The sequence below is a fragment of the Hippopotamus amphibius genome, chromosome 10 (genome assembly GCF_030028045.1).
Source record: "Hippopotamus amphibius kiboko isolate mHipAmp2 chromosome 10, mHipAmp2.hap2, whole genome shotgun sequence".
Lineage (NCBI taxonomy): Eukaryota > Metazoa > Chordata > Mammalia > Artiodactyla > Hippopotamidae > Hippopotamus > Hippopotamus amphibius.
The window spans coordinates 112,425,687-112,448,331 of NC_080195.1; the positions used below are offsets into that span (position 1 = coordinate 112,425,687).

At 40.6% G+C, this 22,645-nt stretch overlaps 1 protein-coding gene across 1 annotated transcript in view; it reads right to left on the bottom strand.

Moving 5' to 3' along the window:
- Positions 1-22,645, bottom strand: part of DSCAM (DS cell adhesion molecule) — a 653,261-nt gene that overhangs the window by 254,437 nt on the left and 376,179 nt on the right. The window contains exon 10 of the mRNA XM_057696448.1: positions 4,850-4,969. Coding sequence (XP_057552431.1) covers positions 4,850-4,969 — 120 coding nt within the window. The remainder of the gene's footprint in view (positions 1-4,849; positions 4,970-22,645) is intronic.

The window sequence follows — 22,645 nt, forward strand, 5'->3', positions numbered from 1 at the left end:
CCCACATTCAGTCCATCAGCCAGAGTGAGTCAGAAACCAACTACGTGTCCCTCTTGGAGGGCTCGTCCAGGCCGCCTCACAGCAAAGGCCTCCTAATGGGTGTCCAGCTGCAATTCCTGCCCTCCACACAGGCTGCTTTCAACAGCAGGGCCAGTGGGGTCCTCTGAAGACCCTAGGCAGAGCACACGGCACCTCTTAATTACTCCAGTAGCCTTCTAAGTTCTGGTGTCCACGGGGCAGCAGAAGAAAGGAGAGCACCACTGTCGGGACTCTGATCCACTGCCTGCATCCCCCCCCACCCCCAGCCAAAGCCACGTCTTTAAAACCACCCACGAGGAATCTGACCTGCTGGGACCTCCAGAACCTCCTTTCACTCACCCTGCAGTGAGCAGGATCCAGCTCCAGCGTCCTCCTTGGTGCTTCTGGAACATTCCAAGTATAAACCCACTTCTGCGCCTGGCTTTGGTCCCTTGACCTTCCGTGCTCTCCCCAGATGGGCACATGGCTCATGTCCCATTTCTTTCAAGTTTCTGCTCAAACACTACCTTCTTCTGGGACTTCTCCGACAACCCTATTTTAAATATAAACTACTCCCCACTGCTCTCCCATCCCCTACACCAGGTGTGCCCTGACTCTTGTCCTTGGACAGTCCTATGACCAAAGCATCCCTAGAGGTCAGCAGTGGCCTTGTTTCTGGGCAGCCAGGGAGCAAAGGATGTCCGGACAGCCCAGGGGCCAGAGCATCAGTTCTCTCTCACATCAGCAGCCCCTCTTTGCCCCTCAGCAGCTAACAAGGGGTTGGCCCTGGTCCCCAGGACAGTAATCGAAACCCATTTCCTCCACTATAAATGACATACATTTGCTTAGCCATGGATTTCTGGGAACACAGGGGAGGCCCACCATGGTATTAAACCCTGATTTTTTTTTTCAAATCTCTTTTTGACAAGAGGCCTTGTTTGTTCACGTAAAAAAAAAAATCAGGAGATAAAATTGAATGTCTTAGACTTTGTGTATCCAGACCCAAGGTCAAAAATATAATAACATTATTTTTCAGCAAAGATTGTTTCATTTCTGCAATAGCTGCCCTTAAACCACTGCAATTTACTCTGGAATCCTGCAGCCGCAGGATTAAATTGTTGCATCTCTCAGAGAAACAGCCTGAGTCTGGTGTGTGTGTGTGTGTGTGTGTGTGTGTGTGTGTGTGTGACATATAGGGAACTGCACTTATGCTCGTAGTGACTATTTGATATGGGAAACACGTTCCAAAAGCAAAGCTAAATTTTTCTTAAACATCTTTGCTACTTGCATAATTCAAATAATAATATACAGGTTCCTCTATTGTATTGAAAAACATTAAAAAACCAAGCATATATTTGGTATTATCTTCATCGTAAGAAGCAGGCAATATTATAAACTGCAGAAGGCATGTAGGTGAACAAGGTGAGGACAAGCGGCCAATCTGTACTGAAATCTATAGAAACTGTTTACTCTTTGAACCAGCAATGCTATTTGCAGAAGTTCATCCCCAGAGAAAAAATGGACACATACAAAGATCAGTGAGACAGAAGTCACTGTGACATGTTTACAATAGTGAAAAACTGGAAAAAAGCACAATATCCAACAGCAGCGCTGGACACACCTGGTTATGTCCAAGCACCTGTTCTCCCCTCTTACTTAGTGAAAGGGCCTGGGTTGCAGTCACAATGGCTGTACGCTTAGCTATAACACAATGCACAGACCCCCCATGGCGAGGAGCGATCTGGCCGGTGAGACACGAACAGAATCGATTTATGACACATTCTGGAGAGGTCGTTAGAGGGAACTGACTCAGGTGCGTGTGACACCTGAGCCTCTCCGTGTTCTTCCTCCTCCATGGAAATGTGGACGTGGCCACGGGACCTCAGTGGCCGTGGACTGATGGTGGGAGCTGCTTTCCAAGAGTGACAGAAGAGATAGATGTAAACAGTGTGGGTCCCTGATGACTCAGGGGAGAAAAACTACTTCTGTCCTATCTGCACCCAGACCCCTCTTATCAGAAGGAGTAAACTCCTGCGGCATTAAGTCACTGAATTCAGTCCCAACAAAGGCAAGAGAAGTTAGATGTACTCACTGATGTATGAATGCAAACTCAACACAGACATTACAAAGTCACATTGAACACCCTTATTTGTTGCCATGGAAAGACATTCATAGCCTATTGTTAACTGAAGAAAGAAGGTTATAGGTCAGGAAGAATCACATACTCACAATTTTTTAAAAAACACAAAATTATCTATATACCTAGATATATATATATTTGCCAGGGAACAGGTCTGAAAAGCTAGATGAAAGTTTACAGTATTAGGACTCCCTGGCAGTCCAGTGGTTACGACTTCACTTTCCAATGCAGGGGGTGAGAGTTAATCCCTGGTCGGGGAACTAAGATCCCACATGCCTTGCAGCCAAAAACAAACAAACAAACTAACTAAACAAACAAACAAAAAGCACAAAACCCCAAAACATAAAACAGAAGCAGTATCGTAACAAATTCAATAAAGACTTTAAAAATGATCCACATCAAAAAAAACTCTTAAAAAAAAGTTTACGGTATTTATCTTTAGTTATTTTGAGTGATGTTTTTAAAGGGGAATTTTTAACTTAAAAATTTGTTTGCTGCATTTTTAATTTTTCTTTAATGATTTTAATTGCATATCAAGTTCAAAGATAAAAAGGCTTCTATAATTTAGTTTGCACATCAGTGATGGGAAGGAATAAGATGTCTGTAACACCCATAACAGACAAAGTATTATTTAATCTATGAAAAACAATCTTTCAAATAAATGAGTTTTGGAGATAAGTGTGAGAGTAACATGAATAAGAAATTCCCCAAAGGGGAGACAGAAATGGTCTGTAAACAAAGGATAAAACATTTTCAACATCATTAGTAACCTAATTTGTAAATTAAAACAGGAATTTGTAAATTAAAACATTGCATGCATCACACAGTAAAGATTAAGGAGAAAAGGATACTCTAGTTGGTGAGGGTGCAAGACACACACAGCTTCACACTACTGGTCAGTGTGCAAATTGCCCTAATATTTTCCAATGTGTCTTGGTCCAGTGCAGACCAAGAGCCTTCGGTGTGGTCACAGTATTTCACTTCCAGGATTTAAATAGACATTTCTCCAAAGAGGACATACAGATGGCCAACAAACACATGAAAAAATGCTCAACATCACTATTAGAGAAATGCAAATCAAAACTACAATGAGGTATCACCTCACACCAGTCAGAATGGCCATCATCAAAAAATCAACAAACACTTAATGCTGGAGAGGATGTGGAGAAAAGGGAGCCCTCCTACACTGCTGGTAGGAATGTAAATTGGTACAGCCACTATGGAGAACAGTATGGAGTTTTCTCAAAAAAAAAAAAAAAAGAAATGAAAAGAAAAGAAAGGAAAAAGAAAGCAACCACGCATATGCACACTGAATTAAACTGAATTAACTCACGAGGATGTTCACTTTGCAGTGTTTGTAATAGTGAGAAACAGAAAACAACCCACGAGAAAGAGAGAATACCCACACAACGTCAAACATTAGAAATAATTCTGAAGCAGATGCGCGTCATGGAAAATGTATGTAACATCACATATGCGCATCTATATAAATGACATTAAATCAAATGTATGCTATGTGTTTCCATGTAATGCAACATAGGGCTACAAGTAGGGCCCCAAATAAAAAGTCAGGCGGGTGGATCCTCTCACTAACAGGCTTTTATTTGGGGATAAAATGCTTTTCACATGGACAACATACGTGGCAGGTTACAGGGGAGTAACTTCAGGGATTTAAAACAACTTTAATTAATTCTTCCCCCAAGCAAATAGTGTCTCCTCCTCTCTCTCCTCCCTCTGCTCCTACTCCCTACAGGAAACACGCCAAAAGGGACGGTGGCAAGTATGCCACTCGTGTTTCTTCGATGGTTGTTACTTTCATAAGAAAATGCTACATTTACCAATGCTAAGTCTTAGATTGCTAGAAAAAAACCCATGATTTATTTATTGTTTGTTTGTTTGTTTGTTTATCCTGTCAGTATGTATTTGGCCCTCACCTGTTTAATAAATAAATTACTGAATTAAGATACGTAAATGAGAAAGGAAAGAGAATTTCCAACACGTTCGTTAGCAGTTAAGCAACCTTTCCTGCAGAAGGTAAGATAGACATAAATTACTTTTACCATGTCTAGAATGGTTCCCCCATTAGTTTCCACATTGCCCATTTTTGTTTATGTAACTTTTACAGTGTTACCTTAATACTGGGAAATGTTGCTTTGCCTTTGAAGAGAAAGCATGATTAAGGGTGAAAGACTGTAAAAAAAAAAGAATACCAAGGAGATGATAGGTAGTTTTTTATATCTATGGTATCTAGGTAAATAAAACAGCCAGTAGTTTTATTTTAACCTTCTAAAGCCACTTAACCTTACTTATCTAAATACTGGGGAAATAATTTTCCAACAACAATTTTATACTTGTTTCTCCACCTGCATGGGCTTGCAGGGGTCTCCAAGCAGATCATGGTCATCCAACGTAGGTAGTCAAGGTAGAGCTTTCCCAGGTGCTGAAATAATGTACATGAATAACCTGCCTCCCCTACACAGCCTTTCCAAGGGCATGTTATGTGAGAACACTTAATGGCCCAAATGCAAACACTTAGGTGGGTTACTAGGGGTGAATATGAAGAACAGATACACTTGGTGGAGGTGGGGACGTATATATTTGTAAGAAACATCTACAGAAGAAACGCTTATCCCATGCTTTACAATATAACATATCTTTGGTAGATAACAAGAAAGTCAAGTAACTTCATACCTTTAGAGAATTTCCACACGATGGTGGGTACAGGATAACCCTCAGCTGAGCAGTTGAGGATGACAGCCTTGCCGTAAATCCCATCCTGGTCCCGTGGCTGAACCACAAACTTGGGAGGAACTGAAAAGAGAGAAATGCCACCAGCAATTCAGACAAGACTGAAACTTATTAAAGGTATGATTTTGAGAAATTCCAAAATTTTAACAAACATGAGAATACAAAGAATGCTTTACATATATGGGAAAATAAAACACAGGATTTGTAATTTGGGACCAATTAAGAAAGCAGTCTTAGTGCAGGCGATTTTTATTATTATATCAATGATCTGATGCAGATGGACTCTGGAGTGTGGCAGTTTGAATAAACCAAGGGAATGTGACATTCTATTTTTGGTTTGTGTCATGGAAGATCTTCAGGGTTCCATTCTTGGGAGTGAAATGTTTAAAACATCTGATATCTATCCTTCCTCTAATAGGAGGCAAAGGGAGAATTAATAGGCTCTTCCTAAAGGCAATGAAAAACACAACATGGTATTAAACTTTTCCTGAAAATCTGATGAAGTCACATAGACCATTATTCCTCAAATCAGTACCCTTTTGAGCCAAAAGGGGAGTATGGAAGCCAGTTGAAGTGAGGTGCCATTATGGCTTTATGGAGTACCTATCTGTAAAAAATCAGATTAAGTGACTGCCTATTTGGTGAGTTTTGTGAGATGCTGAAAGAAAACAACATCCCTACCTAAAACATGCACATGCGCTCTGCTTAAAAATACCTGCCTAGCGAAAGCAAATGTCTTTAGTTAAGTTACTGTGATTTTAAGAGTATTCAAGTCTTCTCTTAAAGAGAAGATACAAGGGCTTCCTAGATGGCGCAGTGGTTAAGAATCAGCCTGCCAATGCAGGGGACGTGGGTTTGATCCCTGCTCCAGGAGGATTCCCACATGCCTCGGAGCAACTAAGCCTGTGTGCCACAACTATTGAGCCTGCATTCTAGAGCCCATGATCCACAACTATTGAGCCCATGTGCCGCAACTACTGAAGCCTGCATACCTAGAGCCTGTGCTGCACAACAAGAGAAGCCAACGCAATGAGGGGCCCGTGCACCACAATGAAGAGTAGCTCCCATTCACCGCAACTAGAGAAAGCCTGCATGCAGCAACAGACCCAATGCAGTCAATAAATAAGTAAATAAATAAATAATCTTTTTTTAAAAAAAGAGAAATGAGGGCCCGTGCACCACAATGAAGAGTAGCTCCCATTCACCGCAACTAGAGAAAGCCTGCACACAGCAACAGACCCAATGCAGTCAATAAATAAGTAAGTAAATAATTTTTTTTTAAAAAAAGAGAAGATACAGATTCTTCTAGGAAAGGTAGCATCTAAAGGTGTTAGAACCCAGAATTTTTTCCCAGCATATCAGTGATTAATTACAGGATAGATTTTCAAGGAGGCTGTCACAAGACTGTGTGAGAGGACATGGATCAGGTCCACCATGTATTGATTTAGCAAATGTGGGAGTTCTTCCCCTCCTTTCCACAATTCCTGATAAGGCTAATCTTTCCTGCACTGCAATTTCCAGAATTCTCCATTTTGAGACAGAAATGTGGTCCTATGTGTTACAGATATATAGGAATTCCAGCCACCACATGAAATGGACTGGGGAGAAAGTTATAGTCTACATTAGTTAGGATCTTAGAAGCACTTTGAAATGGCATGAGCCATGGTGAACATCACTTTGCCCATCGAACAGCTAAGGGGGTGGGAACAATATCAAGACAAGAGGCAGCTAGAGATGGAACTCATTGCTGTGTTTCTGGAAGAAACAACAGAGAGTGATGGCTAAGAGTACAGAGCCAAGACTAAACACCTGGATTTGATCTCCAATTTTGCTGTTTCTAGGTGGGTCATCTTGTGTAAGTTGTCAAATATTTCTTAACTTTGATTTCCTTGTTTGTAAACTGGGAACTTACAGAATTGGTGTGGGGATAACATGAATTAAGATTATAAAAGTTCTCAGAACAGTGCCTGGGAGCTATGAAGTGTTGTAGGAGTGTTGGTTAATTTAGTAAATGCAGGTGTGTCCAGCTTTAACATATCGTTAATAAACACAGTTTCCAATGTGCAAATTAAATAGTTTGCACGCCAATGGGTCCTTTCATAGTGAGCCATTTTATTTCATTTAGGTGGTATTCTGAGACTAATGTGGTCACTACAATGTAAATATATTTAAAACAAAGCAATAAGGGATGTCTGTCTCATGGTGAGAAAATTACTCCTAGGGAAAAAAAATGCTGGACATTTTATAGAGCAAAGTTTTCTAGTAAAATTAATCCAACAACCACAGGGGTAGATTGCAAAGTTTAAGACATCATGTCAAAATCATTCTGTCCAGGATGGAAAGTAAATATGCAATCATGTACATTCTATGTCTATTTGGCACAAATTCTTCTCAGAGCAAGGAATCTCTTGTCAAATGGGCAGGGTAACTAATCTCTTGCATTTCCTCTGGAAGAATGTCTAATTATAATTGATCCATGATCCCTTCCCTCAATTTGGCTCTAATTCAAAGCAATATTATTTAAAAACTGATCATAGAGGTTTACGTGGAAAATAACTACTGACATACTGTAAGTATAAGGCAATTACTGATGGAAATGGCCCATAAAATTGAGAATTATCTTTTATCTCCTTGTATCAGATACTGATGATTCTTCCTTGAAAATGTGTCATGTATCCTCAGACTCTCTTCATGCCTTGTCCCAGTCATGATGGGTAGACAAGCTGTGTGATGAAGTGCCTCCACCCATCTGGTTTCAGCACCCCAGGGTGGACAGCTCCATGCATTTTTGCCAGGGCGCCACACCAAGAACAAGAGTCTCTCTTTGTGGTCTCTAAAGTAACACTCATCTTCATGGGTGCAACCAACAAGGGATGGGCATCGGGATAAAATGCCCTGCTCTCCACCCTCCACTCCTGTTGGACCATTCTAAGGTGTGCTCTATGTCTGTGCCTCTCAAACATCAGAAAGCGTCAGAATCACCTGAAGAGTTGATTAAAACCCAAGTTGCTGAACTCTGTCCCTAAAAGCTTTCACTCAGTAGGTCTGAGGCAGGATCCAAGATGCTGCCATTTCTAATAAGCTCTCAGGTGATGCTGAGGCTGCAGGTCGAGAGACCACCTTTGAGAACCACTGTTGTGTGTGATGCCTTGGAAGGTTCCTGGAAGGAATGAGCCCCAGTTGCCCACAGCAGCAACTGGCTCATTAAAGCAGCTTTTACTGATTTTTTTCCCTCCTTTCCTAATCCAATTTCCCGTTATTCTTTCACTCTGGGATCCAGGAATTACATCTCAAATAAGTGGTCTACAGCCAATCCTGTACCTCATGCTCTGCTTTCGGGGGAATTTAACCCAAGACAAGGCTAAAATTGGTTCTTATCTGGATTTATGAAACAGCTTTGTAACTGGTCTGCCTGCTGCCTACTGGCCCACTTGAGTGTCCTTCTAAGATAAAAGATCCTTCTAAGATAAAACTCGCATGATGTGACTTCCCTGCTTAAAATCATCAGTGCTTTCGCATTGTCGCTTGACACAATCGAAACCCTTATGAGATTTTGAAGGCTCTTTATGACTTAGGTCCTTGGTCTCCAGCTTCATCTCTTGATGTTCTTCTCTTGCAGGCTTTGCTCCAGACTATCTATTCTCCGCTTCTCCCTGGGTCTTCACACAGACTTCTGCATTTCTTTGTTTAACAAATTACCAACTAATATTTACATCTCAGCTCAAATTTCACTTAATCTGGGACACCTTTTCTGGTGTTGTGGACAAGACTAAGTGCCTCCACAGAATCCTGCATTCCCCTGTCGTAGCCTTTACCGCACGTGTTTGGTGTTGCTGGTTTAAACGCCCATCTCCCACATCTGGCTGTACCTCTGGAAGAACAAGAACCATCCCTTTCTTGCACACCTTTGCACCCCAGCACACAGCACAGTGATGGAATATAGAAAGTGTTCTGCAGATATTTGTTGAAAGGACGAATCAATAAATGGATATTATTATCCCAGTTTTAAAGACTAGGAAATACATCTTATCCAAAGTAGCACGGTTCAGTTAAGAACTCAGATCAGAGTGACCCCAGTGCACAAGGTCTTTGAGCAGGATGGGTCTAGAAGCACCATCCAATGGAAGGAAGCAGAGAGCCCTGTAGAAGGATTTTGGCCAAGGAGATATAGAATTGGAGGTGGAAGGATGCGGAGCTGTCGGGACCGTCACGATATTGGTCAAAACTTATGACAGGACCCAAAGACTGAATACTTTGTATTGTCTCAGTTACAATTCTCCAAGTTTGCTGGTTTCCTTTTTTAAAAATATATATATTTTGGCTTCCTATTATTTGCATAACACTTCATTTGTGGGGAACATATCTGCCAATATGGTTGGCTTTCCAATAGAGAGACTTTTCCCGTGGGGATAGGGGTGATTAAAGAGGTGGAAGGATGGGTTCAACTAAATAATTATGTCACATCCTCAAAGGCAATGCAGGCCACGGTTGCCTTATGTTTCTGTGAATCCTAATTGCATGTGCATTACTCCTGCCCCTCTAAAAAGAGTAATTTGAGATGTATGTGTTCTAAACTACCCAAAGACTGTCATGCGACCCATGTAGTCTGACAGTATCTGAAGTCTCAAAGGGATTCCTTTGAGAGAATTATATGCTCATCATGCTTAAAATGAGGGTTGTCTATAATACATGATTCACTTTGTTGTACAGCAGAAACTGGCACAACAGTGTAAAGCCAATATACTCCAAAAGAGATCTGAAAAATAAAATAAAATACAATAAAATACATGATTTTGGGCTTTGGTCCGTTTATCAAAGTGAAGAAATATTTTTGCTGTTTTTAAGGGAGGGATAGTGTGTTCATGGTAGGACAGGCACTTTTCAGTGTTAAGTGCAGTCCAATGTTTTGTGTTTGGAATTCATGGCTTCTAAGCAGCTATATATTTCCAAAGAATGGATGTAGGTTTCCCTAGCTGTCAACGGGGATAGTGATTCAGTTTTACTGAATGTAAAACTGGAAGCTATTTGGTGGTGGCAGTGGAGGGTGGGAGTGTTGTGTAGATAAATATTGTCATTCTCTGCTGGATGACATTTAGTCAAGATAGTAATCGATCAAGGTCTAGGTAAGATTGAATTTATGACACTGGAAGCTAAATTCCAACGGCTTCCCATCACACCCAGGACAGAGGACCTGGCCCCTCCCTTCTCTCCTACTGATTGGTTGAGCACCTTGGTCTCTTGCTGTCCTTTGAACACACAAAGCCCACTCCTGACTCAGGGTCTTTGTACTTGTTTGTCTCTCTGCCTGGAACCCGCTTCCTACAGAGAGACCTGTGACGCACCCCCCACTCTGGTCAAGTCTCTTTTCAAAAATCTCTTCAGAAAGGCTTGCCCTGTCCATCTGAAAATTCCATTCCCTTATCACCCTCAATCTGTCTACCAATCTTTACTTTTCATAGCACAGGGAGACACCTGACATCATTTGTGCTCATGGCCTCTCTCCGCCACTGAAATGTAAGTTTTATTTTTAACTTTTTATTTTATATTGGAGTACAGTTGATTAACACTGTTGTCTTAGTTTCAGGTGTACAGCAAAGTGATTCAGTTGTACGTATATATGTATCTATTGCTTTTCAAGTTCTTTCCCCATTTAGGTTGTTACTAGGTTTTACGGGGCAGGGACTTGGTCTCTGTGTGTTGGTCACCATTACACCCCCAGCACTCAGAGCATCTGTTATAAAATAGGGGCTTAACAAGTATTTGCTGGAAAAATGAATGGATGAATAAGGCAAAATGATGGCATGAATATAGTATCATAAATTGGGTCAACAAACAGCAACTAGACAGTGGCCTTGTGTAAGTTTTATTTTTCCTGCCAAATGAAGGTCACGTAGGGCCTTTCTAGATAATGTGTTTGTTTCACTACGTGGTAGCTCATCATTAAAGCCAGAAACAACAGACCCGTCATAAGACATAAAGAAGTGTGAGAACACTGACCTTTGGAATCACGGACAGGAAATCACAGTGTTGGCAGCTTTCCTCACAGTGGCACAGAGCCAATATAGGAACCAAAGGGCAGGTGTGTTTTGCCATTAAGTCCAGTCCTTTCCCTGACAATGGCTTCATCAATGCCAAGGTCACCCAACTGAGTGTGACATTAGGGTGACCATCTATCCACTGCCAGTGTAAGCCGTGGGGCACATGCATAGCGCTAAGGGCTTTTTCTTTTAATTTCCCCTATGATAACAGCTAATTTATTTTAAATTAAGACTTCATAAATCTTCCCAGGGGCCCAACCTATCAAAAATGTGCTAAGCTTTACAATGGCCCGAAGTCATATGACTCTGGTATAAGGAATAACCGGGAACTGGGTCCCCGAATTCCATTTTTAACCCTTTTATTTACACCTCAGCTTTAACATCTCAGTTATCACCTCCGTCTCCCACAGACAATTCACCCCCAGCTGCTGTCATTTCCTCGCTAGGCCACCATGCTAATTAACTGCCTGATACCTGGGATCAGGTAATGCCCTGGCCTCTTCCATGTAATGTGTCCTCAATCATGTACTAAAGTCATGCAGATGTGAATGGAAGGAAGGGAGAAACAGAAGGAGAAGGGCAGGGAAAGGGAGTTCCACCCCCTGGCTTGTGCTGTGCCAGGTGCCGGGCTAAAAACATTATTTCATTCAACCCTCAGAAGATCCCGCTTAGCTCTTCTCCCATTTTAGGAGTAAGAAATTCGAGGTAAAAATAAACCAAGGAATTTCCTCAAGATCACACAGCTAATAGGTGTCCAAATTGTGATGGGGATGAAAGGAAAAAGAGAGGCAAGGGATGCAGGGAAGGGGTCTGGGGGCTCAGGTTGAAAGGCCAGAGGGTCTTCCCTGGGTCCCCTATCTACAGAGCCACAGCCCATTGACTGCTACCAGACTGGTCCCCCACCCTCCAAAGGCAGTCAGTTCAAGAGCTTCTGAGGCTCCCCATCACTTCCTACAGCAAGCACGTACTGGAACTGGACTAGCGGTCTTGCTACTAGCCGGATGCTAAGGACATAGCAATTGTTACCTAATATCATTCTCTCAGCAACTCCAAGAGGTAAGTCTCATTATTTCTATTTTACAGATGAGGAAACTGAGACTCAGAGAAATTCAATCATGCTCCCCAAATCATAGAGAATGAACAAGCAGAAATGTGGACCTTGGCTTCCTTACTGAAAGTTCCAGTGCTGTTGCTGTCTTTGATTTCTTTCTAAACCCTACTTACATACCAAGGCTGATGGCGCTCACTCCTTCCATGAAGTCTGTCCAACAGAACTGGCTCTTATCAGAGTTTGTTTTGCTCTTGTAATTAACAGTCTGTCACTTGGAGATTTTCCAACCACCCTCACTGTGACAAGGCAACTTCAGAGTTTCTAAACTTCTTATTCTATTTCTACTTTTGCCAAGCTACATCTCAGGCCCCAAACTTGAAAGCCTCTAAGAGCAAAACATTTCTCAACTTGAGTTAAAGATTTAAATAAAAACCCAGTTAATTATTCTCAACACTTTGCTACTTTCATGTGGGTTTTGTTTCTCCAACTGTATCTCTGCATATTTTCCATGAATCAAAGGTCAGATTATGTTCCAAAGTTAATGTCTACAGTTTGCAATGTGGAACACTCTTCATTCCAAATGGCAATAACAAATGATTAGATTCTTCACTTTACCTAAAGATCTATTTAGCTTATCCAGAATGTGATCTAGCTGAGGTGGTGATAAAATTCAACTCCTTGACCATTTAAACTAAAACATGAAATTCTGAGAGCAGCTGCCTGATCTCTAGCTATCCAAGAAGAGAGGCTGTCACCCACGGCAGGCAGTCGTCATCCAGGGAAAAAGTCCCCTGCCTCAACCACTGTGTCCTAAGGGCAGAGGGGAAACAGAGGAGTTGGTGACATGTTCCAGGTCTGGAGCAATTCCCATCCCAACACCCAGCACAGTCCTTCTCCAGAATTCTCAGACGTCTGTCGTCAAGCACACATTACCTCACAACTGGCCATTAAATCCTGCAGAGCGTCTTTTGGTTTTGCCCGTCCTTGCCATCCCTACCCCAGACACCTTAGCTCCAACCATCATCACTTCTCAAGGGGACTACAAAGACCTCTCGTTCAGGCTTTTGAGCTCCTAGTCTCATTTTATTCCAATGCGTGACTCATTCTACCATGGACCATATGATTTTTCTGCTTTAAATCTCTTCATAAATTTCCATGGCCTCCAGACCTCTTTCATAGGACAGAAAGCCTTCGAGATGTGGACCAGAGTTAGCACTCAAATCTCATCCTTTTTCATCTTGCACACCACTCCCCCAGACACAGGGAAATAAATGCATCTGTTCTTGAAAGCCTTCCTGCCACTGCAGGTAATAGAACCTCTTCCAGGAACACAATGTCTTCCTTCCTCTCTTCTTAACTACTTGCTATATTTTCTAATCCTTCAGGATCTCTCCCTCCCTCCTGGAATCTGCCTCACTCCCACTGGAACAGGAGTTCTCAATGAGAGGAGATGGCCTTTCATCACCCCAGTGACAACCCCAAGGACTGGAATTTAGGAGTATGTGCTAAGTACTTTGCTGCTTCATGACGGAGTAAGGGAAAGATGAAGCAATGCAGGACAGAATAATGCAGTTATTTGGAAGTGAGTGTAAAAGATTATATTTATATCTATCCATTGATGTTATAAAGACATAAAGCTTAGTGGTTTTTTTGTTTGTTTTTCTTCTTTTGCAGGCAAGTAAAACACAAGAAAATAGTGAACTCATGGGACTGGTAAGTTTTTGAAAAAACAAGCAAAATAAAGATTGCTACAGATGAGGACTTTAAAATAGAGAAAGCTTCCTTAGAGCATTAAGGTTACCTTGCAGCCCTTATCTAATTCATTCATTTTAGCCACTGCCATGCCAACTGTAACTAAAGGAAGAGTGGGCTGGAAGAAAGCTGCCTTGACTTCATTAAGGTTTGTTTTAAGGTGAATGATTTTCTGAAATCAGCATGATGGTCTATTATGGTATCTATACAACATGAGTTCAAGAACTGGCCCAGGTTTAAATTTTAATTCAAAGAATCATAAACCCATCTCCTTTGTTGTGTGGGCTAAGGGAAGTTGTGTACCTTATGTGCCTTACAGATGCTATTAAATAGAATTTAAAAAGAGACATATTTACTAAAAGCCATGTTGCAGTTAGAATATTTTCCATGTGTTATAAAATATGATACAACCTGTGAGGAAGAAGTAAAAATAAGAGCCTTTAATTTTAAATCACTGAGCATTAACACCAGAAGGGAAACTACTATTTATTGAGGCCAGCCACTAACCTGTGACGCCTATTTCATACAATGCCTTTCAAAATATCATTCAGCTTTTCATAAATGATTTCTCCTCCCTTGGAAGGAAAGTTAGTATCTTGTGAAGCAAATTATTTCATTATTTCATTTTTGAAGAGTTTTGAACATTATAAAATTTATATTTAAAATTTTTGAAAATTGAGGTGCAATTTATATACAGTAATATGCGCAGGCTTTAAGTGCACAGTTTGACAGATGATGTACAAGCTGGTGAAATACACACCCTGCGATGTGCTGCGGCATGGTTCTCCTTTGTGCTTATTTTACTGGAGCTTCATTAATCATTTCTATCTGTAGATTTATATTTTTCATCACATTTGAAAATTCTCAAGTCGTTACTATCCAGATCTGTTCTTCCTGTGCTTCAATCTAAAGCTCTAACTGTATTTATAGTGGACTCCTTGGCATTACTCCAAGTTCACGGAGGTGTTGTTTACCACTTTGTCTTTTATCTGTCAAAAAACTTGGATGTTTTTCTCTTGCCCTCTTTTGAAGTTCAGATATCCTTTGTTTTGCAGTATCCAATATCCCACTAAATATATCCAGTTAATTTCTCATTTCAGATATTGTGCTTTTCAGAACACAGTCTCCTTTTGTTTCTTTCTAAAAAATGTTTCACACTTCTCTTCTTGCATTCCCTACGTATTCACTCATTGCACACATCTTTTCACTTCAACTTTTGAAAATGCTTGTGATAGCTACTTTAAAACCTTGTCTACTAATTCCAACATCTGTGTGTCCACTAGGCTGCTTCGTTTATTTTTTTTTCCTTTTATTTATGGCTCATATTTTCCTGTTCCTTCTCATACCCAGTAACTATGTGCAAGGCATTGTGGATATGGTATGGTATTGAGAGTCTGGATTTTATTGTCTTTCTTTTGAGAGCATTGAATGTTATTCTTGCAAACAGTCTATTTACCGGTGAAATAGTTTTATCCTGTCACAGCTGCCTGTAGGCTTACTAGGGATAGTCTAGAGTAGCCCTTATTCCAGGGCTAGATTAGGCCTCTCTTAGTCTGTGGCCTCTTCTGAGATTTCCACTGAATTCCCCGTGTGTCCTTTACTCTGGCTAGTCAGAACTCCAACATTTCTCAGCACTGTGTAACTCCTGGAAACTTTATCCATCTCTCATACTCCTGGTAGCTGGTCTCTGCTAGATTTCATAGTCTCGCCCTATGCAGGCAAAGTGTAGTACTCAGCTAAAGAGTCAAAAGGAGCCCTATACAGATTTTTAGAAATCTTTCTTTGAACAGCTCCCCACTTTCTAGTACTCTGTCCTGCAATACCCAGCATCTCAATAATTCTAAATGTCTATCTTTGTTTTTCATCACCAGAAGAATCACTGTTATCAATTTGGGGTCTGCATCCCTCTATCATGGTTTGGAAAGTGCACCAAGAAAAAATCTGGGGTGAATTTGGAGCTTAACTCATATAGTTATCTCCTCTCAAGGACCACAGCCCTGTACTGCCTGTTTCACACCTGAAAAATGGTTACTTGATAAATTTTTGTCCAGTTTTAGAATTGCTTATGGTAGGAGAATAAATCCATTGCATGTGACTCTGTGATGACACCACTCGATGCCTTTTAAATGTATCTTTTTTTTTTTTTTTTTTTTGGGGGTACACCAGGTTCAATCAACTGTTTTTATACACATATCCCCGTATTCCCTCCCTTCCTTGACGCCCCCCCCTCGAGTCCCCCCCACCCTCCCTGCCCCAGTCCTCTAAGGCATCTTCCATCCTCGAGTTGGACTCCCTTTGTTATACAACAACTTCCCACTGACTATTTTACAGTTGGTAGTATATATATGTCTGTACTACTCTCTCGCTTCTTCTCAGTTTCCTCTTCACCCCCCGCCCCCTCCCATACCTCGAGTTCTCCAGTCCATTCTCTGTATCTGCTTCCTTGTTCTTGTCACTGAGTTCATCAGTACCATTTTTAGATTCCGTATATGTGAGTTAGCATACAATATTTGTCCTTCTCTTTCTGACTTACTTCACTATGTATGACAGATTGTAGTTCTATCCACCTCATTACATATAGCTCCATCTCATCCCTTTTTATAGCTGAGTAATATTCCATTGTATATATATGCCACATCTTCTGTATCCATTCATTTGTTGATGGGCATTTAGGTTGCTTCCATGTCCTGGCTATTGTAAAGAGTGCTGCAATAAACATTATGGTACAAGTTTCTTTTGGGATTATGGTTTTCTTTGGGTATATGCCCAGGAGTGGGATGACTGGATCATATGGTAGTTCTATTTGTAGTTTTTTAAGGAACCTCCAAATTGTTTTCCATAGTGGCTGTACCAACTTACAGTCCCACCAACAGTGCAGGAGAGTTCCCTTTTCTCCACACCCTCTCCAACATTTGTGGTTTCCAGACTTTGTGATGATGGCCATTCTGATTGGTGTGAGGTGATAGCTCATTGTGGCTTTGACTTGCATTTCTCTGATGATTAGTGATGTTGAGCATCTTTTCATGTGTTTGTTGGCCATCTGTATGTCTTCTTTGGAGAAATGTCTATTTAGGTCTTCTGCCCATTTGTGGATTGGGTTATTTGCTTTTTTGGTATGAAGCTGCATGAGCTGCTTGTATATTTTGGAGGTTAATCCTTTGTCCGTTGTTTCATAGGCAATTATTTTTTCCCATTCTGAGGGTTGCCTTTTAGTCTTGTTTATGGTTTCTTTTGCTGTGCAAAAGCTTTTAAGTTTCATGAGGTCCCATTCGTTTATTCTTGATTTTATTTCCATGATTCTAGGAGGTGGGTCAAAAAGGATGTTGCTTTGATGTATGTCAAAGAGTGTTCTGCCTATGTTTTCCTCTAGGAGTTTTATAGTGTCTGGCCTTACATGTAGGTCTTTAATCCATTTGGAGTTTATTTTTGTGTATGGTGTTAGGAAGTGTTCTAATTTCATTCTTTTACATGTTGCTGTCCAATTTTCCCAGCACCACTTATTGAAGAGGCTGTCTTTTTTCCATTGTATACTCGTGCCTCCTTTGTCAAAGATAAGGTGCCCATATGTGTTTGGGCTCACTTCTGAGTTCTCTATTCTATTCCATTGATCATCCTTTCTATTTTTGTGCCAGTACCATACTGTCTTGATCACTATGGCCTTGTAGTATAGTTTGAAGTCAGGAAGCCTGATTCCACCAACTCCATTTTTCCTTCTCAAGATTGCTTTGGCTATTCGGGGTCTTTTGCGTTTCCATACAAATCGTAAGATTTCTTGCTCTAGTTCTGTGAAAAATGCCATTGGTAATTTGATCGGGATTGCATTGAATCTGTAAATTGCTTTGGGTAGTACAGTCATTTTCACGATGTTGATTATTCCAATCCAGGAACATGGTATGTCCCTCCATCTGTTTGTGTCATCTTTGATTTCTTTCATCAATGTCTTAAAGTTTTCTGCATACAGATCTTTTCCCTCCTTAGGCAGGTTTATTCCTAGGTATTTTATTCTTTTTGTTGCAATGGTGAATGGGAGAGTTTCCTTAATTTCTCTTTCTGCTCTTCCGTTGTTAGTGTATAGGAATGCAAGAGATTTCTGTGCATTAATTTTGTATCCTGCTACTTTACTAAACTCATCAATTAGTGTGAGCAGTTTTCTGGTAGAGTCTTTAGGGTTTTCTATATATAATATCATGTCATCTGCAAAGAGTGACAATTTTCCTTCTTCTTTTCCAATTTGGATTCCTTTGATTTCTTTTTCTTCTCTGATTGCTGTGGCTAAAACTTCCAAAACTATGTTGAATAACAGTGGTGAGAGTGGACACCCTTGTCTTGTTCCTGTTCTTAGAGGGAATTCTTCCAGTTTTTCTCCATTGAGAACGATGTTGGCTTTTGGTTTGTCATATATGGCTTTTATTATGTTGAGGTAATTTCCTTCCATGCCCATTTTCTGGAGAGCTTTTATCATAAATGGATGTTGAACTTTGTCAAAAGCTTTTTCTGCATCTATTGAAATGATCATATGGTTTTTATCCTTCAATTTGTTGATATAATGTATCACGTTGATTGATTTGCGTATATTGAAGAATCCTTGCATCCCAGGGATAAACCCCACTTGATCATGGTGTATGATTTTTTTAATGTGCTGTTGCAGTCTGTTAGCTAGTATTTTGTTGAGGATTTTTGCATCTATATTCATCAGTGATATTGGTCTGTAGTTTTCTTTTTTTGTGACATCTTTGCCTGGTTTTGGTATCAGGTGATGGTGGCCTCGTAGAATGAGTTTGGGAGTGCTCCGCCTTCTGCAATATTTTGGAAGAGTTTGAGAAGGATAGGTGTTAACTCTTCTCGAAATGTTTGATAGAATTCGCCTGTGAATCCATCTGGTCCTGGGCTTTTGTGTGTTGGGAGATTTTTAATCACTGCCTCAATTTCTGTACTTGTGATTGGTCTGTTCATGGTTTCTATTTCTTCCTGGTTCAGTCTTGGAAGATTGTATTTTTCTAAGAATGTATCCATTTCTTCCAGGTTATCCAATTGATTGGCATATAGTTGCTTGTAGTAGTCTCTCATGATGTTTTGTATTTCTGAGGTGTCCATTGTGACTTCTCCTTTTTCATTTCTAATTCTGTTGATTTGCATCTTCTCCCTTTTTTTCTTGATGAGTCTGGCTAATGGTTTATCAATTTTGTTAATCTTCTCAAAGAACCAGCTTTTAGTTTATTTATTTTTCTTATGGTTTCTTTCCTTTCTTTTTCATTTATTTCTGCTCTGATCTTTATGATTTATTTCCTTCTGCTCACTTTGGGGTTTCTTTGTTCTTCTTTCTCTAGTTGTTTTAGGTGTAAGGTTAGGTTGTTTATTCGATCATTTTCTTGTTTCTTAAGGTAGGACTGTATTGCTATAAACTTCCCTCTTAGAACTGCTTTTGCTGCGTCCCATAGGTTTTGGGTTGTTGTGTTTTCGTTGTCATTTGTTTCTAGATATTTTTTGATTTCCTCTTTGATTTCTGTAGTGATTCCTTGGTTGTTTAAGAGTGAATTGTTTAGCCTCCATGTGTTTGTATTTTTTGCAGTTTTTTTCCTGTAATTGATATCTAGTCTCATGGCGTTGTGGTCTGAGAAGATGCTTGATATGATTTCAATTTTCTTGAATTTGCTGAGGTTTGATTTGTGACCCAAGATGTGATCTATCCTGGAAAAGGTTCCGTGTGCACTTGAGAAGAAAGTGTAGTCTGTCGTTTTTGGATGGAATGTCCTATAAATATCAATGAAGTCGAGATGGTCTAATGTGTCATTTAAAGCTTGTGTGTCTTTATTGATTTTCTGTTTGGATGATCTGTCCATTGATGTAAGTGGGGTGTTCAAGTCTCCCACTATTATTGTGTTACTGTCGATGTCCCCTTTTATAGCTGTTAGCATTTGCCTTATGTATTGAGGTGCTCCTATATTGGGGGCATAGATATTTACCATTGTGATATGTTCTTCTTGGATGGATCCCTTGATCATTATGTAGTGCCCTTCCTTGTCTCTTTTAATAGTCTTTACTTTCAAGTCTAATTTGTCTGATATGAGTATTGCTACTCCAGCTTTCTTTTGACTTCCATTTGCATGGAATATCTTTTTCCATCCCTTCACTTTCAGTCTATATGTATCCTTTGGTCTGAAGTGGGTTTCTTGTAGGCAGCATATAGAAGGGTCTTGTGTTTGTATCCATTCAGCCAGTCTGTGTCTTTTGGTTGGAGCATTTAATCCATTTACATTTAAAGTGATTATTGACATGTGTGTTCCAATTACCATTTTCTGAATTGTTTTGGATTTGTATTCGTAGGTGTTTTCCTTTTCTTGTGTTTCCTACTTAGAGAAGTTCCTTTAGCACTTGTTGTAAGGCTGGTTTGGTGGTGCTGAATTCTCTTAACTTTTGCTTGTCTGGAAAGCTTTGGATTTCTCCCTCAAATCTGAATGAGATTCTTGCTGGGTAGAGTATTCTTGGCTGTAGGTTTCTCTCTTTCAGGACTTTCAGTATATCCTGCCATTCCCTTCTGGCCTGCAGAGTTTCTGTAGAAAGGTCAGCTGTTATCCTGATGGGTTTTCCCGTATATGTTGTTTGTTGCTTTTCTCTTGCTGCTTTTAATATTTTTTCTTTGTGTTTAATTGTCATTAGTTTGATTAATATGTGTCTTGGTGTATTTCTCCTTGGGTTTATTCTGTATGGGACTCTCTGTGCTTCTTAGACTTGGTGAATTATTTCCTTTCCCATGTTGGGGAAGTTTTCCACTAGAACCTCTTCAAATATTTTCTCAGACCCTTTCTTGTTTTCTTCTTCTTCTGGGATGCCTATAATTCGAATGTTGGTACGTTTAAGGTTATCACTGAGGTCTCTGAGGCTGTCTTCTAGTCTTTTTATTTTTTTTTCTTTTTCCTGCTCTGTGGTGTTTATTTCCCCCATTCTATCTTCCAACTCACTTATTCGTTCTTCTGCCTCAGTCATTCTGCTGGTTATAGCATCTAGAGTATTTTTAATTTCAGTTATTTTGTTATCCATTGCTGTTTGTTTTTCTGAGTTCTTATGAACTGTTTCTTGTACTTTCTCTATTTTGTTATCGAGATTTTGTATCATTTTTACTATCATTACTCTAAATTCTTTTTCAGGCATTTTTCCTATTTCCTCCTCATTGATTTGGTCTTGTGGGTTTTTTTCCTGCTCCTTTGCCTGCATGCGGTTTCTCTGTTTCCTCATGGTTGTCCAAGCTTTTGGGGTTGCTTGTCCTGGTGATAGAGGTGTTTATAGAAGACTGTCCAAGCCTCAGACTAATGTCCAAGTATTGGATTAAACAAATATTCAGTCTAGGAAACACATACATGTATAAGACACACAATTATTGAATCCGTTAGGACATAAGGCTCTAGAAAGACCTGACAGAACCCCAGTGTGCTATCAGATATTCAAAGAGAAACCCAACAGAAATTGACAACTGAAACAGAACAAATCAGAGACAAAAGCAAAAGGAAACGAACAACAAATAACACCCTACACATACAAACATGAATCCAGGGAGATTTTGTAAGCTAGGATCAAATATAGAAAAGAGCCAGAGTACCACCAGAGAGAATGGAGATTCTCAGAATGTAATTAGACAACTGTACTAAGAACTAAGATAAAGACAAAATCCTAATATTAATACCAAGGCAGTGCGTCATCTGGAGAATAGAGCAAGGAGTCTGAGCAGACTGATAGTGTTGCTTATAAGTATGTTAAGATAAAATAAACTTAAAATGGCTGGAAGAAAGGGGAACAGAAGAGCGTAATGTAGCTGGAAATATGCAAAGAAAAAGAAAGGAATAGGAGTGTATAAAAGATAGGGATGAAAGGAAAGTATGAGAGATATTTTGTCCGTACTACCAAAAACTTAGCTAGATATAGAAGTATATAAAAAGGCAAAAAAAAAAAAAAAGAATAAAAAATATCCTTAAAAAATTATGTTATAAAACTTGTAGATCCCTTAGGGCTAAGATCGTATTTAATAAAAAAAAAAAAAAAAAAAAAAAAAAAGGAGAGAGAGAGAAAGAAAAAAAAAAAAAAATCCAGAACTGATCCCAGAATGGACCAGTTCAATAGGTATTGATACTACTATTTCTGTTTCCTTAGCGTCTCAGCTGTAAGTGTCCTTCTCCTTGCTTTGGGTTTTTTTTTGCGTTATTCTGTGACCAGCAGAGGTTCCTTTATTGTTCGTCTGTAAGCCTCGGTGTGTGGGGAGGGAGAGGGTACAATAGTGGCTCCTTCTCCTGAGAGTGAGTGAGCAGTGGCGCACTGTTGTTTCAGTCAGGCTTGGAGGTGCCTGTTGCAGAGGGCGCTGGTGGCTCAGGCGTACACAGAAAGTCTTAGAGTTGGGTCTCTCTCGGGGTTTTTTCTTTTTGATGCTGGTTTTTTTTTTTCTCTCGGCAGCCTCCCTGCTGCTGGCGTTGCAAGGAGTTTTAATCTAGCCCCGCCCGAGTGCCTGAGGGTGCTTGTTATCCCTGAGCGCCTTAGGTGGCCCACAGGGCATCTCTCCACTGCCTGTTGCAGAGGCGCCGAAAGAGAGGGAGAGGCTATGAGCGTGGCTCCTCCCCCCCGCCCGTGAGCCTGCAGCCTCCAGCCGCCATCATGGCCGGGCAGCTCTCAGGGACGGGCACTCCTCTCCGCGGACCTCCTCCCTCCTGTCCTCTCGGTCCGTCACCCTACCGGCAACAATGTTTCTCCCCCTGAACCAGCTCTCCGGTTCCCACGCTCCCGCTCCTGGACCCTCCGTTCAGCCGCGGATCGAGGTCTCGGTCCGGGAACGCTGAGCTGCGCTGCGGACCCTCCATATGTTTCTCACTCCCTCCCGTCTGCCACAGCTCCACCACTTCACCCTCTTTGAGCCCT